The sequence below is a fragment of the Zootoca vivipara genome, chromosome 1 (genome assembly GCF_965207765.1).
Source record: "Zootoca vivipara chromosome 1, rZooViv2.hap1.1, whole genome shotgun sequence".
Taxonomy (NCBI): domain Eukaryota; kingdom Metazoa; phylum Chordata; class Lepidosauria; order Squamata; family Lacertidae; genus Zootoca; species Zootoca vivipara.
The window spans coordinates 93,833,187-93,851,141 of NC_142582.1; the positions used below are offsets into that span (position 1 = coordinate 93,833,187).

The window sequence follows — 17,955 nt, forward strand, 5'->3', positions numbered from 1 at the left end:
ATGTTCTGTGGGGGTTTGTCCTGCTTTTGTGCAAGTGTACCCCTTCAAACAGCCAGAGAGCAACAATGTGGCAACACTGGATTGTGTGAAGCCAACATCCCCTCTCACTCCAGATGTTTTGAACTACAACTCTCGTAATCCCTGACTGTTGATCATATTGTCTGGGGTTGATGGGAGTTGGAGTTCAAAGCATGTGGAGCACCAGCTTGTGAGAGGTTGGTGTCAAGGAAAATTTACAGCCTTGCCCCTTTTCTAATTTAATCCAGCAAGCAAAAATCTTTGGCAAGAGGTTCCTTTACATTTTCAGTACATCTGTTCAGCTACTGCACACTTCTGTTTGCTTTACAGGATAGGACTGGCCTGCTGAGAAAATGCATGTGAACCAGCCTCAAGGAAGAGCACAGTGTTAGTTAAATAGTGATGGAAGGTCTGGTGTGTGTGTGTGTGTGTGTGTGTGTGTGTGTGAAAGTACAGAGCGCCCTGGATCTTGGTGTGGGTGGTAGTTGGCACTCTGTCCATGTATGTATAATATAAATCACACAACTAGCTGCGAAAACAAAAATAATTAAGATTTTGAGCCCAGATTAGGAAACATGTTTATTTTTTACGCTGGGATATCACTTTGACAAGTAAATGGGAAAAGACTGTGATGGTTCAGAGGGCCAGGGCAGGGCGTGACATGGCCAATGGAGAGAGAGAAAGTAAATTGCGGGATTCCATAAATATGCAAACTTAGACATCTCTGTACAGCTTGAAATACTAGCAGCTAAGGTGAAACACAAATTACCCATATCAGAAAATGAAGAGTTACAAGAAAAATGTCTGATGAACTTTAAGCACACTGTCAGTGGGAAAGAGAAAAATATGCTGAATTTCTGATTTAGGGATCTTATATGTTAATAACAAACTTGTTCTCTGTGTACCAGCTCTTCTGCAGCCAAAACTTCACTATCCACGCGAAAGAGGAAGCTATCAGCAGGGGAAATCTAAGGTTTGCAGAAGGGCACAAAATAAGTAGGAGGGGCAGACTTAAGGGGGCAAAAACAGCAACCCAATGAGGACTGAGCATGCTCAGTGGCCACAGAATCCTGACTGGCAGGGAGGTGGAAAACTGGAGGGGGTAATGGAACAACATATCTAGGGAAAGGCATGGCTGGTTGGCTGGACACCAGAACAGAAATGTTCCATGCTGCAAAACAATTTCTTGCAGGTTCCACTTGTAAATTACATTGCAGGGATAAATTGGAGAGAGCAACCACCATTATTTTTGAAAGGCTACTGGTTAGTCTTCTCTGAAAGAAAGTACCCCAGATAATATTACTTTCAGCTATCTGAATACAATTTCCCTAAGGAGATTTGTTTAACTGATGGTGAAAAGAGGGGTGACTGAGCTAAAAGACACTTTTTGTGTCACGCCATCAAATTCAGTCGGTTAGTAGCAATGATGTTTTAGAAAAGGGTTTCCCTTTGTCTTTAAAATATCCTTTGAGCCATTTACTTCACACTTATTCCACTCATCATCATGCCTCTCCGTTTACTCCAAAACGAATTGCACTGGAGAATGACAAAGAACTCTTGCTTAATAATCCTGCAGTATACCCTGTTTCTCATATTTTAAGACATACCCATAAAATAAGCCATAGCAGGATTTTTAAGCATTCAAGGAATATAAGCCATACCCCGAAAATAAGACATAGTGATAGGCGCAGCAGCAATGCCGGCCGCGGCAGGAGGAGGAGGAAAAAAAGAAGACATCCCTTGAAAATAAGCCATAGTGTGTATTTTTGAGAGAAAAATAAATATAAGACATGTCTTATAATATGAGAAACACGGTAATAGAGAATATGGCACTGTCTATTGAGCAGGCAGTTGAACAGCTTACACTGCAATAACATCCGCCTCTAATCCGCACCAGGTTTGCTGGCTTTGTAAAAATGCAGCTTGTTCTCGTTTTTGGAAAAGTTCTATACTCACTACTCAAAATGGAAATTAATTATCCTTGCCCCTGAAATAGCAATTATTTCCTCTGAGATGTTCATTTCAGTATCCAGAGTTTTGGGCGCCAGACCGCTTGATCCAAACATCAGGCATATCTGGTTTGCTGTTTGGCAAGACAACTGGATCCTCGCCCCCTACTCCTAACCTCTGAGTTCTCCTCAAACCGCTGTTTTGCTGGGATGCTGAAGCAGAAGTGTCAAAGACAGTCTCCCTCAGGTCCAGCCTCAGGGTGTCTCTCTTTCCATTCAGGTGACCTCTTTGAGTTGGACAGCAAGAACCCGCTACATCTAAATGACCTGGGCAATAACTGGCGGATTCCATGAGTTTTACGCTTGGTTCAAAGTCACTCAGGGATGTCTCACTGGAGACATTCTGAGCACTGAAAGAGCTGCCAGTGGAATAAAGGCATCTGTGGAGTTCGTACATTTCAGTTTCTGGTACATTACTATTTTCTGAGGTATAATCTGATTTTTGTTGATCGGTGTTGCTTGAGGAGTGAGATTTATTCAGCAGTTTGTCATCGACTGTGCTGGCTGACTGAAGATGGTCCCAAGCTTTATGGCCATATTTTTTACATCTGCAGTCTCTGCAAGGCCTGTCCTTATGACTTTCTCCTTCGATTCCAGAGCTGCTTCCAGGTTTGTAAGGAGAAGATGTTTGCATGGCTGGACATTGGCAAAGGGCTACATGACGCCCTGCATTCTGTTCCAGCTTCTGTCTGTCCTTTTCAGAGGAAGGATGAACTTCCATTCCAGAGCACTTGCTATCTTGGAGCTGAATGTCTTCAGATAAGACAGACGGACGATTGGACAACTTGCTTGTGGAGGTGCTGTTGTCAAAGCTGTCACTAAGCTTCCTGGCCAAAGGCTGGAGCTCGTACTGTTCATTTGCACTGTTGGATTCCTGATCTTTTTGTAACCGACTCTGCTTCTCATTTCCTCCACAGGAAAACGTTCTGTTGGAAGAGCTCGGGTCATCCGAATACTTTTTCAGAGCACGAGTGCAAGGCCAAATTATTTGTCCGCAATTCTTCTCCGGGCCAAAGAAACAGCACAGAGACTGGAAGAAGAAGCTCGCAAAGCCGCAACTGACACACTTGATCATCATCACAAAAATGCCCAGCTTCCTGTAGGCCAGCACGGTGGCAGGCAGCATGAGGACACCTGCCGAAAACAAAGCCGAAGTCCCCATAACAGTGGCACAGCTCATCTGCTTCAGGGAGAAGGCTACACGGCTCAGGCGATCAGGATGCGGACACAAGTGGTAGGATATGCAGTAGTTGACCGTGAAGTCAACGGAGAGACCCACTGCTGCTGAAATGAAGAGAGACTCCACCGCGTTGAGCTGCCACTCCAGGAGGACCAACAGGCCGACAGTTACCAGAACGGTGCCTGTAATAGCTGCGGCGGAGAACAAGCTAAGAAGGACATTCCAAGTTGTGAGCAAAAGAACCACAAATGTGATGGCTATTGATAAGCCCAGCACTACCATACTCTCTGTGTCCACGCTGTGCTGGAGATTGTAGAGCTCCAGCTTGCTGGTGAACCAGCCGTTCTGAAGCCCCATGGGGGCTACCTTCATCTCTTCTCTTATCCAGAGGCCAATTTCATCATAGAAATGCTTGGCCTTGCTATAGTTGAAGCTGTAGTAGTAAATGGTTTGAAACTGTAGCACCAAAGCAACCAGGTTGCCCCTTTCATCAAATCTGAGGCCTAGGTCCCGAGTCTCAGCCTCATCTCTGCTTTGTTCCATAATCATCATTTTGATGCAATGAAGGAAGACTTCTCTGCTGTATGGGAAGGAGAAGTGATTACAGCAGAGGTTGAAGCTGTGATCTCTCTTAGAGCACTGGCGGCTATCCATCCACCGGTGAAATTCTTCCATGAAGCAAACGGTGGATTTTTGTTCCAGCTCAGCGTAGTAAAAAGTCTGGTTTTTAACTTTTTGGCAAAAGTCCAGCAGCCATAACTGAGCTTCAGAATTTTCAATGGTAAATGCTGGGTCCATCACCAGAGTGCCATTGTTCTTGGGGTTAAAGTGATCCCCATTGTCCACTGGGAGTACACCCCATATAATAGTGACGGGCATGTGCAGGTCTTCTCCTCGCTCTAGCCTTTCGAACATAAACTCGTTACAATATTCGGCATCATACCTCTCAAAGGGGTGGCTTAGCCTGAAAACCTGCACAGATGACATCTCTAGAGAAGGCAATTTGAGCCTAGGGTTCAGGCAGGAAATGTAGGCACCCCCTATAGCCAAGGCGGTAAACCAGCAGATCCATATATAGCGGAACTTTATCACCCCGCAAGGAAGGACTTTCTCAAATAATAACTTGGCGGTTTCATGCCAGGTTTTCTGGATACGCCTGAGGATGTGGTGGAGAGAGAGAATGACACTCTTGTGCCCACTGTTATTCCAATAGCCCTCTGGTTTATAGACACAGTTCCTTGCTAGGTAACGTTCATACAGCACAACGGTGGAAGGAAGCCAGGTCAGCATGAAGACCAAGTTCACCAGGACAGAGGTGCCCATGTAGATGGCAAAGCATCGGATGGCAGTTATGTAACTCATGTAGCTGGCGTAGAAAGCAGCACCAGTCGTCAGGCAAGATGCTAGCATGAGATACCCAAAGTGATGCATGGTTAGTCTTACCCACTGCAGTAGCCCAGCGGATGGGTTCTGGCTCTTGCTCAGGTTCCAGAGGTCGAAAAAGACAAAGGTGTGGTTGGCACAAAGACCGCTGAGAATGACTACCGCTGTTAGGTTTACAAAAGGGAAGTAGGAGAATCTAAAGGCCACCTTGTACAAGAAATAGGAAATCATCAAGGTACCAAAGACAATAATTAAGGTGATAAAAGTAATAAAGACCGAGCGCAAATAAAAAAATATGCTTAGAAATATGGCCAGTATCGCCAAGACTGCATACACGGTATCCAGTAATAGGTAGTGCTGGAATAAGGTCTGCTTAAGGCCCAGATCCATCCCAGTAATGGACGTGTAATTATCAAACAAGTCCCACGACTCAAGGTTGTTCAGGTAGATGCCCATCATGGGTGCTCCTTTCACCATAGGCAAGAACAGCAGGCTGTATTTCAAGCTTGGCACTTGGTATCCCACTGTCTGTGGACTGAGAAAATCTCGGTCGACCAGGAAATGAAGAAGCTGGTAAACAGCACGGAAGCGTGTGCATTTCTCGGGGATTTTGGAGCACTGGGCGTGCTTGTCTCTTTCAGTCTTGGGACCGATGCAAGGAGGGGCAAGGACACCTTTGTGATAGTCGGGGGCACATGAACGAAGGAGCACAAGGGTGTGGGAAACGTCGGCTTCGGTAACCTCTAAACAAGACGACCGGTTGTACAGGGCTGCGATAAAGTTTCCAAGAGACCAACTCGGACAGCATTCGTTGGCTTCAGTACGCTGGCAGAGATTCCCAAACTCTGCATGAGAACGGATCTGGAAAAGCCAAAGGGAAAAGGAATGAATTAGGCCTGCCCCGCTGCCACTGCCGTGTCTGTTTTATCCTTTTGGCAAATGTCTTGTTCTGAGGAGTTTTAAAGATATTGTTCACACACTATGTCTCCTGTTTCAGTCGTCTTTTAAAGCATAGTGTTGTGTTTCAAGATGTACTGTTCTACGGAATTTGTGGGGAAGGCTTGTAGCTCAGTGGTAGAGCAGAAAGCCTCAGGTTCAGTCCCCAAGATCTCCAAGTAGGGCTGGAATATCCCCTATCTGAAACCCTGGAGAGCCTCTGCCAACCTATGGAGACAATACTGAGCGAGATGGACCAATGGTCTGACTAAGGCACCTCCTATGTGCCTCTCTGTGTGTAAGAGAGAGAGAGAGAGAGAGAGAGAGAAATTACCCATATATACTCGAGTATAAGCCGAGGCACCTAATTTAGACTCAAAAAACTGGGAAAACCTATTGACTCGAGTATAAGCTGAGGGTGGGAAATGCAGCAGCTACTGGTACATTTCAAAAATAAAAATAAATACAGGTACCATCCTATGCCTTTCCCAGCTGTCGGCAGCGGGGTGGGGGGAGAAGCGGCAAGGAAGGATCCCTTCCTCGCCGCTTCTCCCTCCCCGCCGCCTCGCACAGAGCAGGCATAGGATGGGGGTTCGGAGAGTCACAGCGCAACGCTTATCCGAACCCCCGGTCCTGTGCCATTCTCCGCTGCTGCCCGCCTCACTCGAGTATAAGCCGAGGGTGGCTTTTTCAGCACATTTTTAATGCTGAAAAAGTAGGCTTATACTCGAGTATATACAGTATACCTCTAAGTAAGGATTTCACACTGATTCAGAAGCATTAACCTGAAGTTAAAACAATCCAGGAGCATAAGTGTGTACATATTCCTTAGAGCAATACCAACCTTGTCCTGTTCCATTTGACACATGGATTGTATTGCTTTCAAGTTCCATAAGCTTCCAGCAGTTGTGGACATAAATACCAGCTGAGAATAACTTTTCCCTAAGGGCCAAAATAGTAGGTACAGTTATGTAACAGAAAAGATACCTGACAACCTACTTGGAACAAGCTCTAGACATTTGGGTTGGGGGGGGGGAATGATGCTGTAGGCTGCTTTCACTGTCCTTGCATAACTCTGCTTTCCAAAGAGGTAACCATACAACAAGAGGACCTTAGAGACCAGCTAAGTTTGTCATAGGTATGAGCTTTTGTGTGTATGCACACTTCTTCAGATACTTCTTATCTGAAGAAGTGTGCATGCACATGAAAGCTCATACCTATGACAAATTTAGTTGGTCTCTAAGTTGCTACTGGAAGGAATTTTGTTTGTTTGTTTGTTTTGACTACGTCAGACCAACACGGCTACCTACCTGTAACTCATACAACAAGACTTACCCTGTTTGCTAAACCATTGGTTTCTTCACTCACTTAAACTTGGGCTATGCCACAGCTATCTAGCCGTCATTATTTTCTTTTCCTGTTAACTTGGTTTTAATTGGCATCCTGTGTCTGGCCATTTATTTAATTTATTAATTGTTTTATTTCATAAAATCTACACACTGCTTCATTTTATTTTAACCCTCAAAGCATCAAATCATTCCAGTTTATACCCATGTCCTTGGATTACCAGTGCTGCACTTGTGGGTTTTTGAGGCTGGGGGATAAGAAGCATCTCCGATTTCTTTCACTAATACTAATGCGTACACACACACACCCACACACCCACACACACCACACACAACATTGGCCAACTCTTAAGCTGATTAATATTCTGGAGCCTTTAAATGTGTCTGTGGGAAGTGGGGGGTTGTTTTGCTGTTTTGTCTTACTTATTTCCATGTTTTTATCCTGTATTTTACTCTCTGAACCACCCTGCAATCTTATGATGAAGAGCGGTATATAAATTTGATAAAGAATAGAAGCTCTTACTTTGCTTCCCTGTTTGTAATATAGGAAAGGACACCTCTTATTAGTTTCAGATCTGCACTGAAGGTATTTCACACAAGTTGAAGGCTCTTAAATGAGTATATGGAACGAGGCAGCTTCAAAAATCTTCCATAAGGAAAATTATATTATTATTATTATTATTATTATTATTATTATTATTATTATTATTATTAGAATTTATATACCGCCCTATACCCGGAGGTCTCAGGGGGGTTCACAGAAAACATCCTTACTACTTTCTTGCCTTGGTCAGTTCTGCAGGGCAATCTCAAACAAAACTTACCTGGGGGTCCACAAAAGAAGCCATCCTTTTCATAGTCTGGCTCCACCATCCTCCTTATTCTTGCTGCTTGTTCACCTTGTATGGATCTCTGCCCTCTGTTCATGCCTATGTCCCCGTAACTAGCAAAAAAGAAGAAGAAACAACATTGTCCTGAACTGAGCATTGTTCTGCAACTCATTTGCATGGCTTTTTATGATACAGAGCTGTAAGAAAGGCTTCTCCTTCTCCCTCCTCTCTTGCCCTTGTCCTCTGCCAGGCTTGGATCCTACAGTATGTTTGGAGGGAATGTAAACAACAGTGTAACTTAAATAAGTTCCTGCCCCCTCCTCCTTCCTAACAATGTGTCACCTCACCCCACATTGTTCTTCCCCATAGAGAGGGTTTCTTTTGGGGGGTGGGGGAGGATGGGGGGGAATTTCCTTCCGTGATGCTCCTTAAGTTCACCTACCCCTATGCTCACCCAACTTCTTCAAGCAGCGGAAATTCCAGGGACGCAGCACTTACCGGGCGCTGACATTGTTTCATTTGGGAGCAGCCCATAGTGTGTCATGTTTGCATTTATTTACAAATAAATAAATAATAGTTCGAGCACTCCAAGGGGCAGCTAAATCCACTGCCCCACATCAGAGAGAGGGTGAGAAGAGAGGTGTGTGGTATGGTCTGTCCTGCACCCTTTAAACTCCCCTGTTTGTCTCAGGGGTGAAGGGCACTGCCCCATTGCCAGTGATGGAGTAAGAGCTAACTGCCACTGCACAAGAAGGGGGGTGGGTAACATGGGCATAGCCAGTGCTCTTGTTTCTGGGGGTACGAACACCCCTAAACGTTTTGTGGACTTTTCTCCATTTACTGTCTTTATTTTCCCCCAATTTGAATTATAAAATGGTGATTTTCTTGAGTCAAAATGAGAGTACCCCTAAACATCTTTTAAGAAATAAAAGCGCTGGGCCTGGGCATAGCCCACGTGAAATCCTCAAAAAATTATTGAAAAGCATTAAACAGAAGCCTGTCCCCCACAATGTTCTTTTATTGAGAGGATTTTTACCTGTGATCTCCCCCCCCAAAAGCTCAATAACTCCCCCCCCCCAAACAAAACTCCTGGCTAATAATGTATTGCTCTTTCCTCTATAAATAAAATGCCTTAGGCCAGCCCTACGGACACCTTGATCACATCTATGTTTTATGTAAGCTGTAAGCTGCCCAGAGTGGCTGGGGAAACCTAGCCAGATGGGCGGTGTATAAATAATAAAATGGTGGTGGTGGTGGTGGTGGTGGTGGTTAGCATCATCATCATCCTTGGGGAGGGGAGGCCAGCTTTTGCACCATTCAGAAGACCTAAGGAAGACTGGCTAACGATTAGTTTCTATGGAAACACATTGCCTGAATATCTGACTCACAGAAATATGGTAGGAAACCTATTACATTAAAATCTTAGGAGACAAGCCTCTGTGCCTCTTGTTTGTTATCCCTGTGCTTCCTGCCCCCCACATTGTTGCCTCCCCCAGTGTGGAAATATAGACCACAGTCTTTTTTTTCAGTTCCTATTTTATGCTGCTAAGCACCATGTATATTGATGGTTCCACAATACATAACACAATAAGAAATGGATCATTGTTCTTTCTAGAGCAGGGATGTCCAACGGGTCGATCGCGATCTACCGGTTGATTGCGGGGCATTCCTGGTCGATCGTGTAATCCTGATGGATCAGCCACCCCCCCAAAAAAACCTCAACAACTTTCGGCCTGGCACCCCCCCAAAAGCTCAACTTTTGGTGAAGGCTCCCCCCAAAAAGCTCAACAACTTTGGTTAATCTTTGGTTAATCCAATGGGTAGATCACTGCCAGTGTTTTTATAGTGGCAGTAGATCGCAATCTCTTGGGACATCCCTGTCCTAGAGCAATAGTTCCAAACTCCCTGCACGTGCGCCCGCACCCCCTAGAAAAATTCTGAGGTTCCTGTGGAACACTTAATTGGTTTTTTGTCTGCATGTTGTAGCAGTCATAATGCACTGCACTAGATGCATTTATTTATTTTATAAAATTTATAAACTACTTGATTGTTAAAATAAACCAAAGCAGTTTACCAAAAAGCAAAACAATAAAGTCCAGGGGGAGAAATACAACTATGTTTTTAAACATATGAAAGTTAAATTACGGAAACAGATTAAATTTTTCTCAACTTCCTAAGCATCTGGGTAGGTTTGTTTTTAGCAGGCACTGAAAAGAGAACAGTGAAGCTGCCTGCTTGATCTCAAGAGCCAGGGAGTTCCAAAATTGCAGGCGATGCCACACTAAACAACCAAGTTCTTACAAATGGAGAAGTGGCAGTATGTATTGGGCCTGTAGTCGTGCCAATTCTTCCGGTCGAAGCAGTCAAGTGGGCACTTGGGTAAGACGATCTCATAGGTAAACTGGTCACGAGTTGTTAAGGGAAATGGGAAATGATATACAAGGAATTGAAAAAGATGTTCAAAAAAACTTTTATTAAAAAAACCAGAAGGTTTTCTTTTGGGAATTATAGGGACAGAACTACCTAAATTGTATAGAAATTTATACAGCAGCAAGAATGTTATTTGCCTCAAAATGGAAAGAAGCAGAAGTCCCAGTAATGAAAGGATACAAAAATTTATGGAATATGCAGAAATGGCGAAACTTACTGGAATACTAAGAAATCAAGATAACAAACTCTTTATAAAAGAATGGAAATTGTTTATTGAATATTTACAGATAAACTGTAAACAGATAAAAACATTAGCAGGATTATTGTAATAACCTGCAGTTTTATAAGAGTATGTATTTACAGTAGATAATTAAATGAGTAAATTAAATGAATTTGGATATGCAGAAGATATGAAAAAATAAATTGAAGGAACCACAGAAAGAGGGGGGAGGAAGTCAAATTTTGAAATGTTCAATGGATTGTAAAATTAATGAAACTTATAAATTTGAAAAGTATATATATATAAATAAAAGAGTTGCTAAGGGCTTGGTATACTAATAGTAATTTGACCCGGTAGGAAATCAGCAACCAGTGCAGATCTCTGAGCACAGGTGCTATATGCTGACAAGGCCTCACTCCTGTCAGCAATCGTGCTGCAGCATTATACGCTAACTGCTAACTGCAGCTTCCGGATCAAGCATGAGCGGCAGTCTGGAAGCAACCAACCCATGAACTACTATAGCACGGCTTACGATAATTAACTATTTTTACAAACATGCTATAGACTGCCTGAAAGAAGCCAGTGGCCCTTGAAGCAGAGTTTGGGAGCCCCTTGATCTAGAGCAGGCATGGGGAATCTTGGCTCCCCCAGATGTTGCTGAACTACAACTTCCATAATCTTAAGTCATTGGCTATGCCTGCTAGAGCTGATGGAAGTTGTAGTTCAGCAACCTCTGGAGGGCCAAAGGTTCCACACTCCTGATCTAGAGATGCTAATGTTGATGGGCAGAATTCAAAGTCCTGCAAAGGCATTTCCTCTCTCCTTGTCTCATGCGCTGTTCAGGGGCATCTCTTGACTCTCTCAAGCAGATTTGGTGAAGGTGTGTGGAGGGAACAAAGAGGGGGGAGTCCTATTGCTCTAGCAGAACTCGTGTTGGCTCCCACTAGTGAAACTATTTAGTTGAATTTGGCCCACTGTTTGTTAGGCTTTTCAGTTTGGGGGCAACTGGGTTTGGCTATATCACAATGCAATAATACAATAGCTTATATTAAAGTCCCCAATGCTCTTTTTGATATTCGGCCATCTGATTTTGCAGTAAAACAATCTCATTGTTGTAGTCGAAGATCTGTAATCCATATCCCTGCCCCCAAAACATGTACAGTACCTGTTGTCAGTGTGAGGGGAAAGAGAGAGAATCTTCTTATAGCCTGTGTGGCTTTTCATATTCTTCCAGACAGTGAGCTTTCTGCCTATGTCGGTGTCTCGTGGCTCAAATCCCTATTTATAAATATAAAAATGTGCATATTTCAAGATGTTATACAAGAGCATTTCTATTTACAATACGCCATTGGCTACAGCACTAATCTAATGTGTATGTTCAGATGAGTCCTTTTTTCTGAAACATGTACAAGTTTAAGATTTCAAGACTGGATAACCAGAATTAATCCTGAGCAAACCAAGTCTGGACCCATTTTAATGAAGTGTTTCGATAGGTAAGCTGTCCCATTAATTTCAATGGGATTGAACAAATTCCAGCTCATTTCAATTCAATGCGAATCTCTTATGCAGCTCCCATGATCCATGTCAATAGGACTTTTGCTACGAGGATTTTGTCCAATACATAAAGTCTGGATTTTGCCTTCTTTTTGTCTTTTTTTTCTTTTCTAGTTTTTCAATATGGTTTTGTATTAATCTGTTTGCGTATATAATCATTGGTTAATATATTCTGTTTTTTCTTCTTCCTTTTCGTTATTAATTGTTTTATTTCTTCTGTATTTGCTTTATGAAATTGAAATAAAGGCTATTAAAAAAACAAAACCTAAACACGTTGCAGGATTCCCAGAAAATAGACCAGAGGCAATTAATATTTCATCCAGCAGAGCTTTACTGTTACTGAAGGCAAATGAGCATAATGGTCACAAATCCAATACGTTCAGGATTGGCACTGTCCATAAGAAGTCCAGTTGCAGCAGACTTAACTGAAACTTACAATAACTTATAATAAGTCTAAACCTTAACACTATATACAGAATACCACACCAGAAAGAAGAGAGATAGAAAGAGAAAGTGAAACCCAGGCTCCTTCTGGCCTATTATTATAGTCAGCATGATCTTGACAGAAGAGAGAACAGAACCAGTTTAAACCAGCTGTACTCGGCTTCTCTGAAGGAATAACCCAAACATCGTGAACCTTCTGCTTGTTTCTTTCACACAGAGAAGCTTCCGGAACCTTCTTGAACTAATTAGAATAGGAAAGACCTCTACACATCAGATCAATACTTTCTGTACTAAGAAATGCAAACTGACACCCTTTACATATTTTATTGGAAGTCTGCGGGAGAAGAAATCTCATTAGGCACCTACTGTACAAGTATTTGCCAGGGCAACTCTAAAGCATGGGAAGGGGGTAACCAACCTTTACATGGAAGGATACTGTATGTCCCTGAGGCAGATCAACTGCAGGAACTTACCATCAAGGGCTCAGAAAAATCAGGCAAATTCCCCACTAACACGCTCACCAGCGTACAGACCAACACGGTCAACGAACAGAGCACTAAGACAGCGACCGGCCACTCAGCAATCACTTGGGACAAACTGGAAAGGAGCGAAAGGAAAACAAGAAGCTGCCATTTCATTTCATTTTCTGTTTCATTCATTTTTCTCTCTCCCCCCCCTCTCTCTTAGGTGGGTAAAGGGGGGAGGGTCTTCTTTCTTTTGACATTGCCAGTTAAAACCCACACTGGCTACTGGTGTGATCTCTGGCACCAGGTTTCAGGGTGGGTGCTGGTGGGAGCGGCGAGCGGGTCACTGGCTCATGCTCTGGGTTCACAAGTTTTGGTTCAGATTACCTAAGCGCATGGCGACATACTAGGCTGTACCTGTAACTATTCCCCCAAGTCTTCATAGCTGGAGAACAGGCCAACCTACCTGCCTCACTCTGCCCTGAAATTAGGCTCTTCCTTTAATCCCCCCAATAAATAAGTGGCTAAAAGGTGCCTTACCCACCCCAGAATGGTTAGGGAAATAACATTAGCACACATGCTTGGAGCAGTCCTGCGGCTGGGGGCCTGCATCCTTTGCTCCTCTGCGGGTACCTTGTTCGTCATGTCCCCTCTCCATTTTCAAGGATGGAGAGGAGGTGTATATAGTAACGGAGCTCAGTTTTTAGCACCATGCATGACCAAATTATTCCATTCCTCTTGGGGTGGAATAAGGGGGAGCTGAGAGGGAAACCCTATCAAGTTATTTTAGAGGAGAGGCCCGGCCAAACTACCGGTTGCCTTGAAGTCTCAGCATTTTACCTTCAGACCAAAAAGGCCATACATGTTAGACATCCCTGCGCCCTCTCTGATGTGAAAATGGGGCTTGAAATGCAGGGGGAAGGGGGTGACCTTGCTGTGTTTCAAGCTACTAATGTGAACAATACCCTAAGACAGCCTAATGGTTGGTCTCTCTCACTGCAGTAAGAGACTTCCTCTTTAAAGCAGCCATTTGGAAGGGGTGAAGCCTGCAATTTTGATTGGAGCAGTGGGGCTAGAGAAGGGGAGATCCTGTGCTGTTTCTGGATTGAAAACTCTCTCTCTTACACACACACACACACACACACACACACACACACACAGAGAGAGAGAGAGAGAGAGAGAGAGAGAGAGAGAGAGAGAAGCTGCATTTAGCCTTCTTGCTAGGAGGAAAGAGATGCATAATATAAGTAAATACCTGCCTATTATTTACCAGCAGGACTAGTGTAACAACTTGGGAGTGATTTCTCTTTGGGGAAAATGACACAGGAGGGAAACACTCCCTTCCCCAGCACTGCTGCTCCAATCAGAGTTAGAACATCCTCATTTTATAGTTCTGGGGTGGCCAAAAAGAATGTTATCAAACGTTTCTTGAAATTCTCTTCTGATAAATTTTGGCTCCTGCTACCTGAAGGAATTTTTTTATTTTTTGTTTCAACTACGTCAGACCAACACGGCTACCTACCTGCATCCATTTAAAGTATGTAAAGGTACAGGTAAAGGTACCCCTGACCGTTAGGTCCAGTCACGGACGACTCTGGAGTTGTGTGCTCATCTCGCTCTATAGGCGGAGGGAGCCAGCATTTGTCTGCAGACAGCTTCCGGGTCATGTGGCCAGCATGACTAAACCACTTCTGACGAGCCAGAGCAGCACACGGAAACGCCGTTTACCTTCCTGCCAGAGCGGTACCTATTTATCTACTTGCCCTTTGATGTGCTTTCAAACTGCTAGGTTGGCAGGAGCACGGACCGAGCAACGGGAGCTCACCCCGTCGCGGGGATTCGAACCGCCGACCTTCTGATCAGCAAGCCTCAGTGGTTTAGACCAAAGCGCCACCCGCGTCCCTATATACCATCAAAGAATCCCAGGAACTGTAGTTTACCCCTTCACAAAGCTACAATTCCCAGCACCCTTAATGATCTACAGTGCTCCAGATTCTTTGCGGGCAAGTCACGTGCTTTAAATGGTTGGTTTGTACACAGCCTTTGGCTCAGGTAATACTGAATGGATGAAAGAAGCAACGAGAAGGTAAGACTGAAAGGGGCAGGTGCCAAGCCTGCTGCTTCCCTCCCTACGATGACAATGGTATTAGACAGTAATTAAACTACAGCTGCGCCAGTCAGTCCCCATTTTCATTCATGGCCAGAGACATTTGGGGTGGCTTTTCACTGAATATTCTCTGGGCCGGGCTGACATTCTCCAATAGGTTGGCGGTGAAGCTCCCAAAAGGAAATATTTCAAAAACCGATCTGAAAATTCTTGTCAGAGAAATGTTGGCCCTCCGTCCAGTCCCTGAATTTCCTTGTTAACATTTTATTTGTATTATGCTGTGTCTGTCAGAGGAGCAGCTTGGTAGCAGATCTCTAGCTGAGGCAAATAAACAGTGTCATCACTTGGAAGATGAAGAGGCTGAAGCATGCAGAAGTGAAGAGATGAGACCGATATCATGCAGTGAGTCAAGATGCTCAGCCCAGCATGCCCAGCTGAATGAAAGCACTTTTTTTTTTTGGAAGGCCAGTCCCTAGCTTCTGTATCCAAAATGCCTTTAGCTACTAGTGTTAGCTTCAGGGCACTAAATCCATTTCAGTAAATATAGGCACAAATTAAGAAGTTAGCATACGCCTGCTTCACAACACAGAAAGTACTACATATCTTATACACACACCATATTTACACTGTAGAAACACCACGGGGAGCCACAACTGTCACCAACTACCTAACGTACGTTCGTGTGAAACACTTGTGATGTGGGGGAAATCAAATGTTGGCACTTCACGTGTTATGTTGAGCATAATGGGGCATGCTAAATGCTGAACGTGCAAAACCGTGCAACATGCAAAGGAAGGCCATACATGCAGGACAATACACGGCAATACCTGGTTCGAGCATGATATGGGGAAAGCTCTCTGGAAGGCTAGCTTTTCCTTAAAGCTGCGGAGTACATCTCTTGCAAAGCAGGTTGGGTTGGGGGGGAGCGGGGGACTTGAAACAGATGGGAAGCTCTTAATGAGGAGCTGTGAACCTACTAATGTAGCTGCAGCTCTTTGCCTGCCTGGGATGTCACCAGGAATAATACATTGCCTCGTTCCTAATAGCAGGGTGTGAGGAGAAGGAGAAGACATGATGATAGGGTAGAGAGATTGATTGTAACCTACCTCTTTGGCATCCTGAACACTTTGTCATGTCTGTAGGGAGAAAGATATTCATTGGCTTATTAATTTCAGCCCAGGCAGAAGTCTCTGTTCATGAGAGCGTTAACCCTTCCAGGCAGGCAAAGGACAAAGTCAGAGGTCTGGGATGCGATACGAGCCAATGAACCCTAAATAGCATGGTTGGGGAGGCTGGCAGTTTGGGTGATGATGGACTTAGCTGTCCCTGCACCTTACGGGGGTCCTCTGCTGACTTGGTTCATTCAACCAGCAACCAGGCTGAAGCATCTAAAACGTACGGCTCTCCAGGCAGCTTCGGACAGCAACTTCCACCAGGCTCAACCAGCACAGGTGACAGCAAGGGATGATGGGAATTTGTGTCCCTTGGCGAAAGACTTGGGCTCTCAGCTGGGGAATCCCTGAAAGTTTCCTTGAGGAATTCAGCGTACAATCCCCGTATCCGTTCGGAATATAGGTTATAAGTTTCAAAAGGCACAATGGCAGAATCTAGGAGTGGGAGCCTTTGTGGCGGGCTAGGGACAAAGGTGAAAGCTGTTTCCTAGTTCTGCTGGATCTCTCAGTGGCTTTTGACACCATTGACCATAACATCCTTCTGGACTGTCTAGCTGGGAGATGGTGGCACTGTTATACAGTGGTTTCGCTCCTTCCTCCTGGGCCATGTCCAGAAAGTGGTGGTGGGGGACGAATGTTCAGACCCCTGGGCCCTCACTTGTGGGGTGCCTCAGGGTTCTGTCCTCTCCCCCATGATTTTTAACATCTACATGCAGCTGCTGGGAGAGATCATCAGGGGGTTGGGGCTGGGTGTCCATCAATATGCGGATGATACTCAGCTCTACCTCTCGTTTAAATCGGAACCAGTGAAAGCAGTGAAGGTCCTGTGTGAGTGCCTGGAGGCAGTTGGAGGATGGATGGTGGCTAATGGATTGAGGTTGAATCCTGACAAGACAGAAGTACTGTTCTTGGGGGACTGGGGGTGGGCTGGTGTGGAGGACTCCCTGGTCCTGAATGGGGTAACTGTGCCTCTGAGGGACCAGGTGCACAGTCTGGGAGTCATTTTGGACTCACAGCTGTCCATGGAGGCACAGGTCAATTCTGTATCCCGGGCAGCTGTCTATCAGCTCCACCTGGTACTCTATCTGCCCGCGGACTGTCTCACCAGAGTGGTGCATGCTCTAGTTACAGTATCTCCCACTTGGACTACTGCAATGTGCTCTATGTGGGGCTACCTTTGAAGGTGACCCAGAAACCACAACTAATCCAGAATGAAGTGGCTAGACTGGTGACTGGGAGAAGCCGCCGAGACCATATAACACCGGTCCTGAAAGACCTACATTAGCTCCCAGTACATTTCCGAGCACAATTCAAAGTGTTGGTGCTGACCTTTAAAGCCCTAAACAGCCTTGGCCCAGTATACCTGAAGGAGTGTCTCCACCCCCATCCTTCTGCCTGGACACTGAGGTCCAGCGCCGAGGGCCTTCTGGCGGTTCCCTCATTGTGAGAAGTGAGGTTACAGGGAACCAGGCAGAGGGCCTTCTCGGTAGTGGCGCCCGCCCTGTGGAACGCCCTCCCATCAGATGTCAAAGAGATAAACAACTACTTGACATTTGGAAGATATCTGAAGGCAGCCCTGTTTAGGGAAGCTTTTAATGTTTGATGCTTTAATGTATTTTAATCTTTGTTGTAAGCTGCCCAGAGTGGCTGGGGAAACCCAGCCAGATGGACGGGGTACAAATAATAATAATAATATATTATTATTATTATTATTATTATTGTTAGAGTGTCAGAGAGAGACCAGGGTTCAAATCCCCGCTCGGCCATGAAGCTCACTGGGTGACCTTAGGCCTGTCACTGCCTCTCAGCCTGACCTACCTCACAGGGTTGTTGTGGGGATTAAATGAGGAGGGGAGCAATTG

General features: G+C 44.8%; 1 protein-coding gene across 1 annotated transcript in view; it reads right to left on the bottom strand.

Annotated features, from left to right (window-relative positions):
- Positions 1-1,831: 1,831 nt before the first annotated feature.
- The window catches only part of DISP2 (dispatched RND transporter family member 2), a 28,718-nt gene continuing 12,594 nt past the window's right edge, over positions 1,832-17,955 (bottom strand). Inside the window, exons 3-8 of the mRNA XM_035097324.3 lie at positions 16,028-16,057; positions 12,824-12,947; positions 11,518-11,630; positions 7,697-7,815; positions 6,371-6,468; positions 1,832-5,451 (exon numbers count right to left, since the gene is read on the bottom strand). Of these exons, the coding sequence (XP_034953215.3) occupies positions 2,041-5,451; positions 6,371-6,468; positions 7,697-7,815; positions 11,518-11,630; positions 12,824-12,947; positions 16,028-16,057 (3,895 nt within the window). The 3' untranslated portion in view covers positions 1,832-2,040. The remainder of the gene's footprint in view (positions 5,452-6,370; positions 6,469-7,696; positions 7,816-11,517; positions 11,631-12,823; positions 12,948-16,027; positions 16,058-17,955) is intronic.